At 44.1% G+C, this 13,037-nt stretch overlaps 1 protein-coding gene across 1 annotated transcript; it reads right to left on the reverse strand.

The window, feature by feature from the left end:
- Positions 1–507: 507 nt before the first annotated feature.
- Positions 508–4,836, reverse strand: LOC124256036. Its single transcript, XM_046689963.1, has 6 exons — positions 4,622–4,836; positions 3,789–3,962; positions 3,172–3,339; positions 2,147–2,217; positions 791–929; positions 508–679 (listed from the first exon to the last, which is right to left on the reverse strand). Exons 1-6 carry the CDS (start codon positions 4,834–4,836, stop codon positions 508–510), a joined length of 939 nt encoding a protein of 312 aa, XP_046545919.1.
- Positions 4,837–13,037: the final 8,201 nt, after the last annotated feature.

The following is a 13,037-nucleotide window of genomic DNA, read 5'->3' on the forward strand; positions in this document are numbered from 1 at the left end:
TCACCATCATAGTGAGGAGGTACCCGACATCTATCACCATCACGTTGAGGAAGTACCCGACATCTATCACCATCACGTTGAGGAAGTACCCGACATCTATCACCATCACGTTGAGGAGGTACCCGACATCTATCACAATCACGTTGAGGATGTTCCCCATATATCTATCACCATCATAGTGAGCAGGTACCCGATATCTATCACCATCATAGTGAGGAGGTACCTGATATCTATCACCATCACGTTGAGGAGGTTCCCCATATATCTATCACCATCATTGTGGGGAGGTACCCGATATCTATCACCATCACGTTGAGGAAGAACCCGACATCTATCACCATCACGTTGAGGAGGTACCCGACATCTATCACCATCACGTTGAGGAGATTCCCCATATATCTATCACCATCACGTTGAGGAGGTACCCGACATCTATCACCATCACGTTGAGCAAGTACCCGACATCTATCACAATCACGTTCAGGTAGTACCCGACATCTATCACCATCACGTTGAGGAGTTTCCCGATATATCTATCACCATCACGTTGAGGAAGAACCCGATATCTATCCCCATCACGTTGAGGAGGTACCCGATATCAATCACGATCACGTTGAGGATGTACCCGATATATATCACCATCATCGTGAGGAGGTACCCGATATCTGTCACCATCACGCTGAGGAGGTACCCGATATCTATCACCATCACGTTGAGGAGGTACCTGACATCTATCACCATCACGTTGAGGAAGTGCCAGACATCTGTCACCATCACGTTGAAGAGGCACCCAACATCTGTCACCATCACGTTGAAGAGGTACCCAACATCTGTCACCATCACGTTGAAGCGGTACCCAACATCTGTCACTATCACTTTGAAGAGGTACCCAACATCTGTCACGATCACGTTGAAGGGGTACCCAACATCTGTCACCATGAAGTAAAGAAGGTACAATACATCTCTGAGGAGAAGTACCCAACATCTGTAACCATGATGGAAAGAAAGTACCCGACCTCTGTAACCGTGATGGAAAGAAAGTAGACGACCTCTGTAACCGTGATGGAAAAAAAGTAGACGACCTCTGTAACCGTGATGGAAAGAAAGTAGACGACCTCTGTAACCGTGATGGTACAATACATCTCTGAGGAGAAATACTTGACATCTGTAACCATGACAAGGAGAAGTACCTGACATCTGTAACCATGACAGGGAGAAGTAGCCAACATCTGTAACCGTGACAGGGAGAAGTACCCAACATCTGTAACCATGACAGCGAGAAGTACCCAACATCTGTAACCATGACACCGAGAAGTACCCAACATCTGTAACCATGACAGGGAGAAGTACCAACATCTGTAACCATGACAGGGAGAAGTACCCAACATCTGTAACCGTGACAGGGAGAAGTACCTGACATCTGTAACCATGACAGAGAGAAGTACCCAACATCTGTAGTCGTGACAGGTAGAAGTACCCGACATCTGTAGTCGTGACAGGTAGAAGTACCCGACATCTGTAACCATGACAGGGAGAAGTACCTGACATATGTAACCATGACAGGGAGAAGTACCTGACATCTGTAACCATGACAGGGAGAAGTACCTGACATCTGTAACCATGACAGGGAGAAGTACCTGACATCTGTAACCATGACAGGGAGAAGTACCGACATCTGTAACCATGACAGGGAGAAGTACCTGACATCTGTAACCGTGACAGGTAGAAGTACCCGACATCTGTAACCGTGACGGGGAGAAGTACCCGACATCTGTAACCGTGACAAGGAGAAGGATCCAACATCTGTAGTCGTGACAGGGAGAAGTACCCGACATCTGTAACCATGACAGGGGAAGTACCGACATCTGTAACCATGACAGGGAGAAGTACCTGACATCTGTAACCATGACAGGTAGAAGAACCCGACATCTGTAACCGTGACGGGGAGAAGTACCCGACATCTGTAACCGTGACAAGGAGAAGGATCCAACATCTGTAGTCGTGACAGGGAGAAGTACCCGACATCTGTAACCATGACAGGGAGAAGTACCTGACATCTGTAACCATGACAGAGAGAAGTACCTGACATCTGTAGTCGTGACAGGGAGAAGTACCTGACATCAGCAACCATGACAGGGAGAAGTACCTGACATCTGTAGTCGTGACAGGGAGAAGTATCCGACATCTGTAACTGTGACACGGAGAAGTACCTGACATCTGTAACCATGACAGAGAGAAGTACCGACATTTGTAACCGTGACAGGGAGAAGTACCCGACATCTGTAACTGTGACACGGAGAAGTACCTGACATCTATAACCAAGTAGTGGGAACGACCTGACACGACTCGGTAATATTCAGAAGTACCCGACATATAGCATCATGACGATGAGAAGCTTGCCAACATCTGTCATTTTGTCAGGGGGCGCAGTGAGCGAGCTGTCCGAGCTGTCTAAGGTCATAGGCTAGTGACTCAGCGTGCTTAAGGTGCCTGGATCGAGCCCAGAGTGCAGACTCTTTCAGTGTTGTCACAACCCCTAGTGTACAGTACACAACCCTGAGCACTTAAAAGAACCCACGAATCCAGATGGTGGGCACATGAATACGTGCAAACACCTAGTTGCGGGTACAGCAACGTGCAGTGAACTTCCAAGGAGTACTGTGGCTGTGTGTCCCAGTCCACCCAGCTGTGAATGGGTACCTCGTAAGGATGGGAAAGCCACATTATCTTGGTGCGCCTAATTATTGCAAGAGTTGTATGATCCCCAGGAGTTGAGATTGAAATTTTTCCGTTGAGATTGACATCCAATGATCGAGGGGAAAAAACAAAGCGCCTTTGAGCAGTTGTACTGGATAATGGCGCTATACATATATTAGTCTGTTATCGTGTCTGTGACAACCTCTCTGACATCACTGTCACCATGACGGGTAGATTATGCCTGCATATTTAGTCATCAAGTAACCAGAGTGAAGATTGTCATTTGGATTTTGGAAGGAATTTCTGTCCACATTTCTGTCTATAACACGTGTTATAGAAACGGGGGCGGCGGGGTAGCCTAATGGTTAAAGCGTTTGCTCGTCACGCCGCAGACCCGGGTTCAAATCCCCACATGGGCACAATGTGTGAAGCCCATTTCTGGTGTCCCCCGCCGTGATGTTGCTGGAATATCACGTTGAGGAGTTTCCCGATATATCTATCACCATCACGTTGAGGAAGAACCCGATATCTATCCCCATCACGTTGAGGAGGTACCCGATATCAATCACGATCACGTTGAGGATGTACCCGATATATATCACCATCATCGTGAGGAGGTACCCGATATCTGTCACCATCACGCTGAGGAGGTACCCGATATCTATCACCATCACGTTGAGGAGGTACCCGACATCTATCACCATCACGTTGAGGAAGTGCCAGACATCTATCACCATCACGTTGAGGAGGTTCACCATATATCTATCACCATCATGATGAGGAAGTACCCGATATCTATCACCATCACGTTGAGGAAGTACCCGAAATCTATCACCATTATGTTGAGGAAGTACCCGATATCTATCACCATCACGTTGAGGAGGTTCCCCATATATCTATCACCATCATAGTCAGGAAGTACCCGATATCTATCACCATCACGTTGAGGAGGTACCTGACATCTATCACCTTCACGTTGAGAAGGTTCCCCAAATATCTATAACAATCGCGTTGAGGAGGTTCCCCATATATCTATCACCATCACGTTGAGGAGGTACCCGATATCTATCACCATCACGTTGAGGAGGTACCCGATATCTATCACCATCATGACGAGGAGGTACCCGATATCTATCACCATCACGTTGTGGAGGTACCCAACATCTATCAACATCACGCTGAGGAAGTACCCGACATCTATCACCATCACGTTGAGGATTTTCCCCATCTGTCTATCACCATCATAGTGAGGAGGTACCCGATATCTATCACCATCATAGTTAGGAGATACCTGATATCTATCACGATCACGTTGAGGAAGTACCCGACATCTATCACCATCACGTTGAGGAGGTACCCGACATCTATCACCATCACAGTGAGGAGGTACCCGACATCTATCACCATCACGTTGAGGAGGTTCCCCATATATATATCACCATCACATTGAGGAAGTACCCGACATCTATCACCATTACGTTGAGGAGGTACCCGACATCTATCACCATCACGTTGAGGAGGTACCCGACATCTATCACAATCACGTTGAGGAGGTTCCCCATATATCTATCACCATCATAGTGAGGAGGTACCTGATATCTGTCACCATCATAGTGAGGAGGTACCTGACTTCTATCACCATCACGTTGAGGAGGTTCCCCATATATCTATCACCATCATCGTGAGGAGGTACCCGATATCTATCACCATCACGTTGAGGAAGTACCCGACATCTATCACCATCACGTTGAGGAGGTACCCGACATCTATCACCATCACGTTGAGGAAGTACCCGACATCTATCACCATCACGTTGAGGAGGTACCCGACATCTATCACCATCACGTTGAGGAAGTACCCGACATCTATCACCATCACGTTGAGGAAGTACCCGACATCTATCACCATCACGTTGAGTAGGTACCCGACATCTATCAACATCATAGTGAGGAGGTACCCGATATCTATCACCATCATAGTGAGGAAGTACCCGACATCTATCACCATCACGTTGAGGAGGTACCCGATATCTATCGCCATCACGTTGAGGAGATACCCGATATCTGTCACCATCACATTGAGGAGGTACCCGATATCTATCACCATCACGTTGAGGGGATACCCAATATCTATCACCATCACGTTGAGGAGATACCCGATATCTATCACCATCACGATGAGGAGGTACCCGATACCTGTCACCGTCACGTTAAGGAATGAGTGAGTGAGTTTAGTTTTACGCTGCACTCAACAATATTCCAGCTATATGGCGGCGGACTGTAAATAATCGAGTCTGTTCCAGACAATCCATTGATCAACAACATGAGCATCGACCTGCGACTAACCCGATCCGTTAGTCGCCTCTTACGACAAGCATGGTTTACTGAAGGCTCACGTTGAGGATGTACCTGATATCTGTCATCATCACAGTGAGGAGGTACCCAGCATCTGTCACCATCACGTTGAAGAGGCACCCAACATCTGTCATCATCACGTTGAAGAGGCTCCCAACATCTGTCACCATCACGTTGAAGAGGTACCCAACATCTGTCACCATCACGTTGAAGCGGTACCCAACATCTGTCACCATCACTTTGAAGAGGTACCCAACATCTGTCACCATCACGTTGAAGAGGCACCCAACATCTGTCACCATCACGTTGAAGAGGTACCCAACATCTATCACCATCACGTTGAAGAGGTACCCAACATCTGTCACCATCACGTTGAAGCGGTACCCAACATCTGTCACCATCACTTTGAAGAGGTATCCAACATCTGTCACCATCACGTTGAAGAGGTACCCAACATCTGTCACCATGAAGTAAAGAAGGTACAATACATCTCTGAGGAGAAGTACCCAACATCTGTAACCATGATGGAAAGAAAGTACCCGACCTCTGTAACCGTGATGGAAAGAAAGTAGACGACCTCTGTAACCGTGATGGAAAGAAAGTAAACGACCTCTGTAACCGTGATGGAAAAAAAGTAGACGACCTCTGTAACCGTGATGGAAAGAGAGTAGACGACCTCTGTAACCGTGATGGTACAATACATCTCTGAGGAGAAATACTTGACATCTGTAACCATGACAAGGAGAAGTACCTGACATCTGTAACCATGACAGGGAGAAGTAGCCAACATCTGTAACCGTGACAGGGAGAAGTACCCAACATCTGTAACCATGACAGCGAGAAGTACCCAACATCTGTAACCATGACATCGTGAAGTACCCAACATCTGTAACCATGACAGGGAGAAGTACCAACATCTGTAACCATGACAGAGAGAAGTACCCAACATCTGTAACCGTGACAGGGAGAAGTACCTGACATCTGTAACCATGACAGAGAGAAGTACCCAACATCTGTAGTCGTGACAGGTAGAAGTACCCGACATCTGTAGTCGTGACAGGTAGAAGTACCCGACATCTGTAACCATGACAGGGAGAAGTACCTGACATATGTAACCATGACAGGGAGAAGTACCTGACATCTGTAACCATGACAGGGAGAAGTACCCGACATCTGTAACCATGACAGGGAGAAGTACCTGACATCTGTAACCATGACAGGTAGAAGAACCCGACATCTGTAACCATGACGGGGAGAAGTACCCGACATCTGTAACCGTGACAAGGAGAAGGATCCAACATCTGTAGTCGTGACAGGGAGAAGTACCCGACATCTGTAACCATGACAGGGAGAAGTACCTCACATCTGTAACCATGACAGAGAGAAGTACCTGACATCTGTAGTCGTGACAGGGAGAAGTACCTGACATCAGCAACCATGACAGGGAGAAGTACCTGACATCTGTAGTCGTGACAGGGAGAAGTATCCGACATCTGTAACTGTGACACGGAGAAGTACCTGACATCTGTAACCATGACAGAGAGAAGTACCGACATTTGTAACCGTGACAGGGAGAAGTACCCGACATCTGTAACTGTGACACGGAGAAGTACCTGACATCTATAACCAAGTAGTGGGAACGACCTGACACGACTCGGTAATATTCAGAAGTACCCGACATATAGCATCATGACGATGAGAAGCTTGCCAACATCTGTCATTTTGTCAGGGGGCGCGGTGAGCGAGCTGTCCGAGCTGTCTAAGGTCATAGGCTAGTGACTCAGCGTGCTTAAGGTGCCTGGATCGAGCCCAGAGTGCAGACTCTTTCAGTGTTGTCACAACCCCTAGTGTACAGTACACAACCCTGAGCACTTAAAAGAACCCACGAATCCAGATGGTGGGCACATGAATACGTGCAAACACCTAGTTGCGGGTACAGCAACGTGCAGTGAACTTCCAAGGAGTACTGTGGCTGTGTGTCCCAGTCCACCCAGCTGTGAATGGGTACCTCGTAAGGATGGGAAAGCCACATTATCTTGGTGCGCCTAATTATTGCAAGAGTTGTATGATCCCCAGGGAGTTGAGATTGAAATTTTTCCGTTGAGATTGACATCCAATGATCGAGGGGAAAAAACAAAGCGCCTTTGAGCAGTTGTACTGGATAATGGCGCTATACATATATTAGTCTGTTATCGTGTCTGTGACAACCTCTCTGACATCACTGTCACCATGACGGGTAGATTATGCCTGCATATTTAGTCATCAAGTAACCAGAGTGAAGATTGTCATTTGGATTTTGGAAGGAATTTCTGTCCACATTTCTGTCTATAACACGTGTTATAGAAACGGGGGCGGCGGGGTAGCCTAATGGTTAAAGCGTTTGCTCGTCACGCCGCAGACCCGGGTTCAAATCCCCACATGGGCACAATGTGTGAAGCCCATTTCTGGTGTCCCCCGCCGTGATGTTGCTGGAATATTGCTAAAAGCGGCGTAAAACCAAACTCAGTTATAGAAACGTACTGCAAAATGCGATGATATTCACCTGGCAGGTGGCCAAGCTTCCCAAATTGGCTGAACCTGGATATCTCGGGTGAAAATGTGATCTAAACACACACAAGTTCCTGCTGGTCTTATTGTTATGTAAGATTTCTCATTACATAAACATCTGGACGAAATAAAGTTATCACTTTTAAAGTCATTGTAAAAAAAACACCAAAACGTTGGTACAGGATTGAACTCAAGCAGAATACATTCGCCAAACGCAACATGGTCCCGATGACATCGCAGCTGTCCGAAAACTTGTACGAATCGTGCATTTTTCAAAGCGTGAAAAACTGTGGAAAATTGGTCCAAATGCACGTGCATGACTGTGGCAAAAATCCAATGTTGGACAGTAAGCGTGCAGTATCCCGTGTTGTACCGTTGTCTTCGAATCAGAACGAGAAAATTCGTAATATTAGAAAACACATTATTGTTAGTAATGCAGTATATAATTGAGCGTTCACGAAAGACATGCTATTGAGAATAAAACCATCCATTGACTTGGGCGTATTAGAGATAAACACACTGTTCGTTTCTTTCCATTCTATCGTTACATATTTACACGCAATGTCGGAACGGCAAGGGTTTTGAGTTCAGTGCTTTGAGCGTGTTGTCGATCTGAAATAAAAGGTAATCAATGACGGCTCATTAACTTAGATAAATTGTCTGTTCACCGCTGACTAAATGTGAACAACCCGTGAAGATCCACGTTAGAATTGGTCTTCAGCAACCCATGCTTGTCGTAAGAGGCAACTTACGGGATCGGGCGGTCAGACTCGCTAACTTATCACACTTGCGTAGATTGATGCTCATGCTGTTGATCTCTAGATTGTCAGACTGGATTAAATACAGACCGCCGCCATATAGCTGGAATATTGCTGAGTGCGGCGTTAAACAACAATCAAACCAAACCTAAACGTGAACTCCCCTGTACAGACGTGTTAAGGAAACAAGTTACTTCCGATTCAGTATCCTCTTTTAACACTCAAAACAAGGCCATGTATATTCTAAGTGATACCTTATTTCAATGTATGACAGTCAATGAAAAGTGGGTAGCACAGGTGCTTTGAAAATCAAGATAAAATACAACCAACACGATAATGAAAATTGAGCAAAGCACCCAAAGTGTTTAGATCTATCCCCGTTATCGCGTTTATGACGTCACACTGTACTGTAAAGCAAACATCATGACGTCACATCGATCAAGTGCCATACATTAACATTAACTTACGACTATCTTAGCGCTAAGAGAGCTTCGAAAATCTAGGCCCAGCATCTTAGTCGCTCATGCAACCTGAACAGTAACAGTTGGAAATGTATCTTGTGCTTCCATTACACAAAGGTGTCTCGTTATCAGAGAACTCATATCAAATGAACATTGGCGATTAGCTTTTGTGTGGCGGAATATCGATCCGCTCTAAAACTTTGTGTTACAGTCTCAACAAGCAGTAAACTTGCTAAACACTGCTAGCTCTGTCATGGACGTGCTTTCGACTATAATTGCCACATCACCTTGCATTTACATATCAGAAAGAAAACATGTCAGTCTTTTCTCACTTACTTACTTGACGTTCAAACATGTTGAAATGCAAAAAGAAACAGACTATTGTTTTATCTATTCCATTAGGTCCGAATTTACCCGGAATCTGGTCCGATAATTGTGGGATACTGTCTGTGCAATTCGCATCGTATCTGTTCAGACTGGAGCGTTATCTGATATATATCTCTGTTTGTGGATATTTGTCTCAATTGTAGATATATTATGCCTTTCGATTTCATGAATAAACACTATTTTACCCTTGTGAATCAACTGTCTCTATAAAAGCAGTTATTCGAAATGTAAAAGAGTTGAGCATTCAGGACAGAATTACATACGGATACTTTCTACTTGTAATTTGGGAATTTGAATGCATATATGAATCTATAATGTACAAATCATGTAATTAGCTCATTTACTGAAAAAGTGGGGTTGGGTGGGTAGTAAAATACTTTCAAATCTTGTGATTCAGAAATACTTGAGCGGTATTACATTGTCTTCAAAACCATATGAATAATTGGTGTTCGCAGATAACAATACACAGGTCGTTGTTGAAATCTACCTTGTGAATGAGTGTTTTGTTTTCGAAAATAGTTGTTCATCCAAACAAATGGTTTTTTATGACATGTGAAAGGATACAGAAAACATATTCGAAAATTTCTAAGTCTAAGATTCCTTATACATGTAAATGCAAACGTATCGATAACTTTCACGAAATAGATATATTTTAGTGCTTTTAGAGAGGACTAACATCCAGTGATGCACGCTAACAATAGTACAACTGATCTTGTTTATATGGTCAATCCACAATCCGCATTCTCTCAGAAATTCTTCAGGGAATAACTATTATAAAATATAATGCATATATACCATTGTACGAATCTATAATATCAATACAGTCACTGCGATATTGTCGACAACTCCAGCCAGCAGAATTGCCATATTTACCGTTATGGCATGCCTTTCTAAGAATACTTCCGGGCACCGGTATCCAGGTAACAAGAGAAACTAAATGAGCTTTACCCCCGCAGCCTAAATACAAACTTCCTCCAAACTAAATTAACCATTTCGAGGTGTGTTTTTATTAGCTTCATCGAATCATGACAAGATTCTTAAGAATGTTAAGCAATAATTGCCTTTTCCATAATCAGAAACACTATTAACTGAACAGTCTCTCTTTGAAACTCTTCCCTCTTCTGACGTGTACATGTCTGAGCTTCAATTAAAAACATGGCTGTGATATGTTCGTGGTTGCATGTATTCTTTCTTCAAAATCAGGGATCACGTGAGCGGCTGTGTGACTGCGGGTCGGACGCAGGAATTCTCTTCCTTCGACTCAGAGGGTAAATAAGTTAGCTGTACAATTTCATGCCATGTTGCTCTACAAACGTATTTCCCTATTCTGACTACTCAATGGTATTCTTAGAATCACCTCTGTAGTACTGGATGGTTTTACCGGTATTTGGCACCCTCGTTTATTTATCGTTAAGAACAGAAGCCGTGGGCGAAATGATGGGAGCATTCAGCGTTACCGAACTAAAAAGGGATTTTTCCCTCATTTCTTATGTTTTTCGAAGTGTTTTTTGGACGAATCTGAAAGAAATGTGCCTGTCGCATAACAACCTCCACTGGTCATCCAACGAATGATATGCATCTATCAGATGTAACTGGGAACACGAGTGTACTATAAATATATATGAACTACATATGCCTGTTCATATTATGTTTATTTTGTACAGTTCAGTCTAAGGATGCATCATAGTCTGGACACTGTGTTCATTTGAAATGAAATTTCATAAAATGCATGAAATATATACAATGAAAAAGGTATCACAACACCCATTATTTTTACCCCCCACAAAGCCAGTTATATTCATATCATAATTATGTTTATTTGTATGATTATGTTGACCCTTAGGGCACACTTACATTGATTTTAGATATGCACGTGCTACGATCAAAGGCGAGCATCAAGTGCAATACGTTTCCCACGTATTTAAGCAATTATCAAGTTTCAGTAAACAGATTTTACAACTCGTTAACTTGGAACGCAAATTCTGTGTTTCAAATATTGGGCCCCTCAACTGCTCAAAGATGGCAATGCACTGGTATGTCGAACGCTGACATGTCACTAAGGCCTATTGCAAGAGATGATGGTTGTCATCCATCGACTTTTATCAGACTGGCCAGAAAACATCAGCAAGCTAATGACCTTACGGACAGTCAGTGTTCAGGTCGACCAAGTGACAAAGCCTGGGAAGGATATATCCGTTCGCATAAGATTTCATCCGCTCATGTCAAGTAGCGTGTAGAAGACAGGGTGGTTTTCACATCGTCGTTGGTCCAACTGAACGGTCTGAAAACGCCTGAAGTCGGCCGGGCAGAGCCTGAGGACCTATCCCCAGAGCAAAAAGCAGCACGACTAGTTTGATGTCAAGCTACACGTCTCTGGAAAATGTGTTGTCATGGGGAAGGGTCAAGGGCCGGACGAAAGCCAGTTTCTATTGTTCATGACTGATGGCCAAGCTCGTGTTTGGCGACGAAGACAGACTTCATATGCATAAACTTGACCTGGGCACGATCAGACAAAATCTGAAAAGACAACGCTGCATCAATGACATCGATGACCATCTGAATACAAGGCCGGTCTTCATGGTCAACAATGCTCGTTCCGTTGATGATTTCTTCTTCTTGAAAATGACAGCACATGTTGACGTGAAACGATCATACATATCATCACTAGAATTAGCACTATTATTCTTTGAGGGTCAGTTTATCCAGATAGTTACTTAAACTGAGATGTGTATAAGTGAACAAATTGTTGCTATAAAAAGTATGGGGTGTTGCGATACTTTTCCATGTGTATACTTACTGAGCGATTTTCAAGAAATATATACTATCCCCAAAAAGAAACGCATAGGCATTTTGTGGTTTATAACATCAATTAGTTACCAATTGTGTTCAAACTATCGTCAAAATATGTAACGAAAGTGTTTATAACATGATTTTACACTATCGCACAAGTGAAAAATCGACTTTGCCGAAAGTGTTGATTCTGATGCGATTTCTTACAAGAATTAAAAAGGCATCGCCACAACGCAACAGAAATCACCTTCCAGTTGAAATTGTGCAGCAAACAGCATGCACTGTCTGGATATAAAAATCAAGATTACTTTCGCAATTCGGCATCCGTTTTGAAGGAAGTTCAAGGTCAAATCACTACGCCACGTCTTGACGCTGCGACACGGAACATCGCCATTGAAAGAATGCACGCTGGAGATTACCAGTTTTCTGTTGCCAGGCGTCTGAATGTTAGTCTGAGCCCGATATCACTGCTTACAGCTCGTTACAACCGAACAGATATAATAAATGACCGTCCCAGTACAGGCAGACCTCGAGTCACCACTGCAGCCCAAGATCGGTACATCCGACCACAACAGCCAGGGTGCCTGGACTTCGGAGGATGTCCGGTCAAACTGTACGGAACAGATTGAGAGAGATTGGACTGAGAGCCAGAAGACCCGACGTCGGGGCCATGCTACGTGGTCACCATCGCCTCCGTTATCTAAAATTATCCACTTGGTTGTAGAGACATTACCTTCTTTTAAACTGATGTAAAAATTCATGTACTAAAGTCTACTTGTGGACGAGTTATACATGTTTCAAAATACAACAGTTTCGCAACAGATTTCTGGGTGATGCGTTTCTTTTTTGGAATAGTATATTTGCGTAAATGACCTTCACCGTCGTGACCAACATGTTGGATCGGGAGTTGTTGCAACCGCCTTTGATACATTTTCTACAACCTTGGGTACATTTTCTTGATATTCTCCCGCAGATGTCAAAGCATATTATCATGAAAATGGTCATCAGTGGTCTGACCAGTCGAAGGAGAAGGTTGACTAAAG

Source organism: Haliotis rubra, unplaced genomic scaffold (genome assembly GCF_003918875.1).
Source record: "Haliotis rubra isolate DU_JTF1 unplaced genomic scaffold, ASM391887v1 Scf615, whole genome shotgun sequence".
In the NCBI taxonomy this organism is placed as follows: Eukaryota; Metazoa; Mollusca; class Gastropoda; order Lepetellida; family Haliotidae; genus Haliotis; species Haliotis rubra.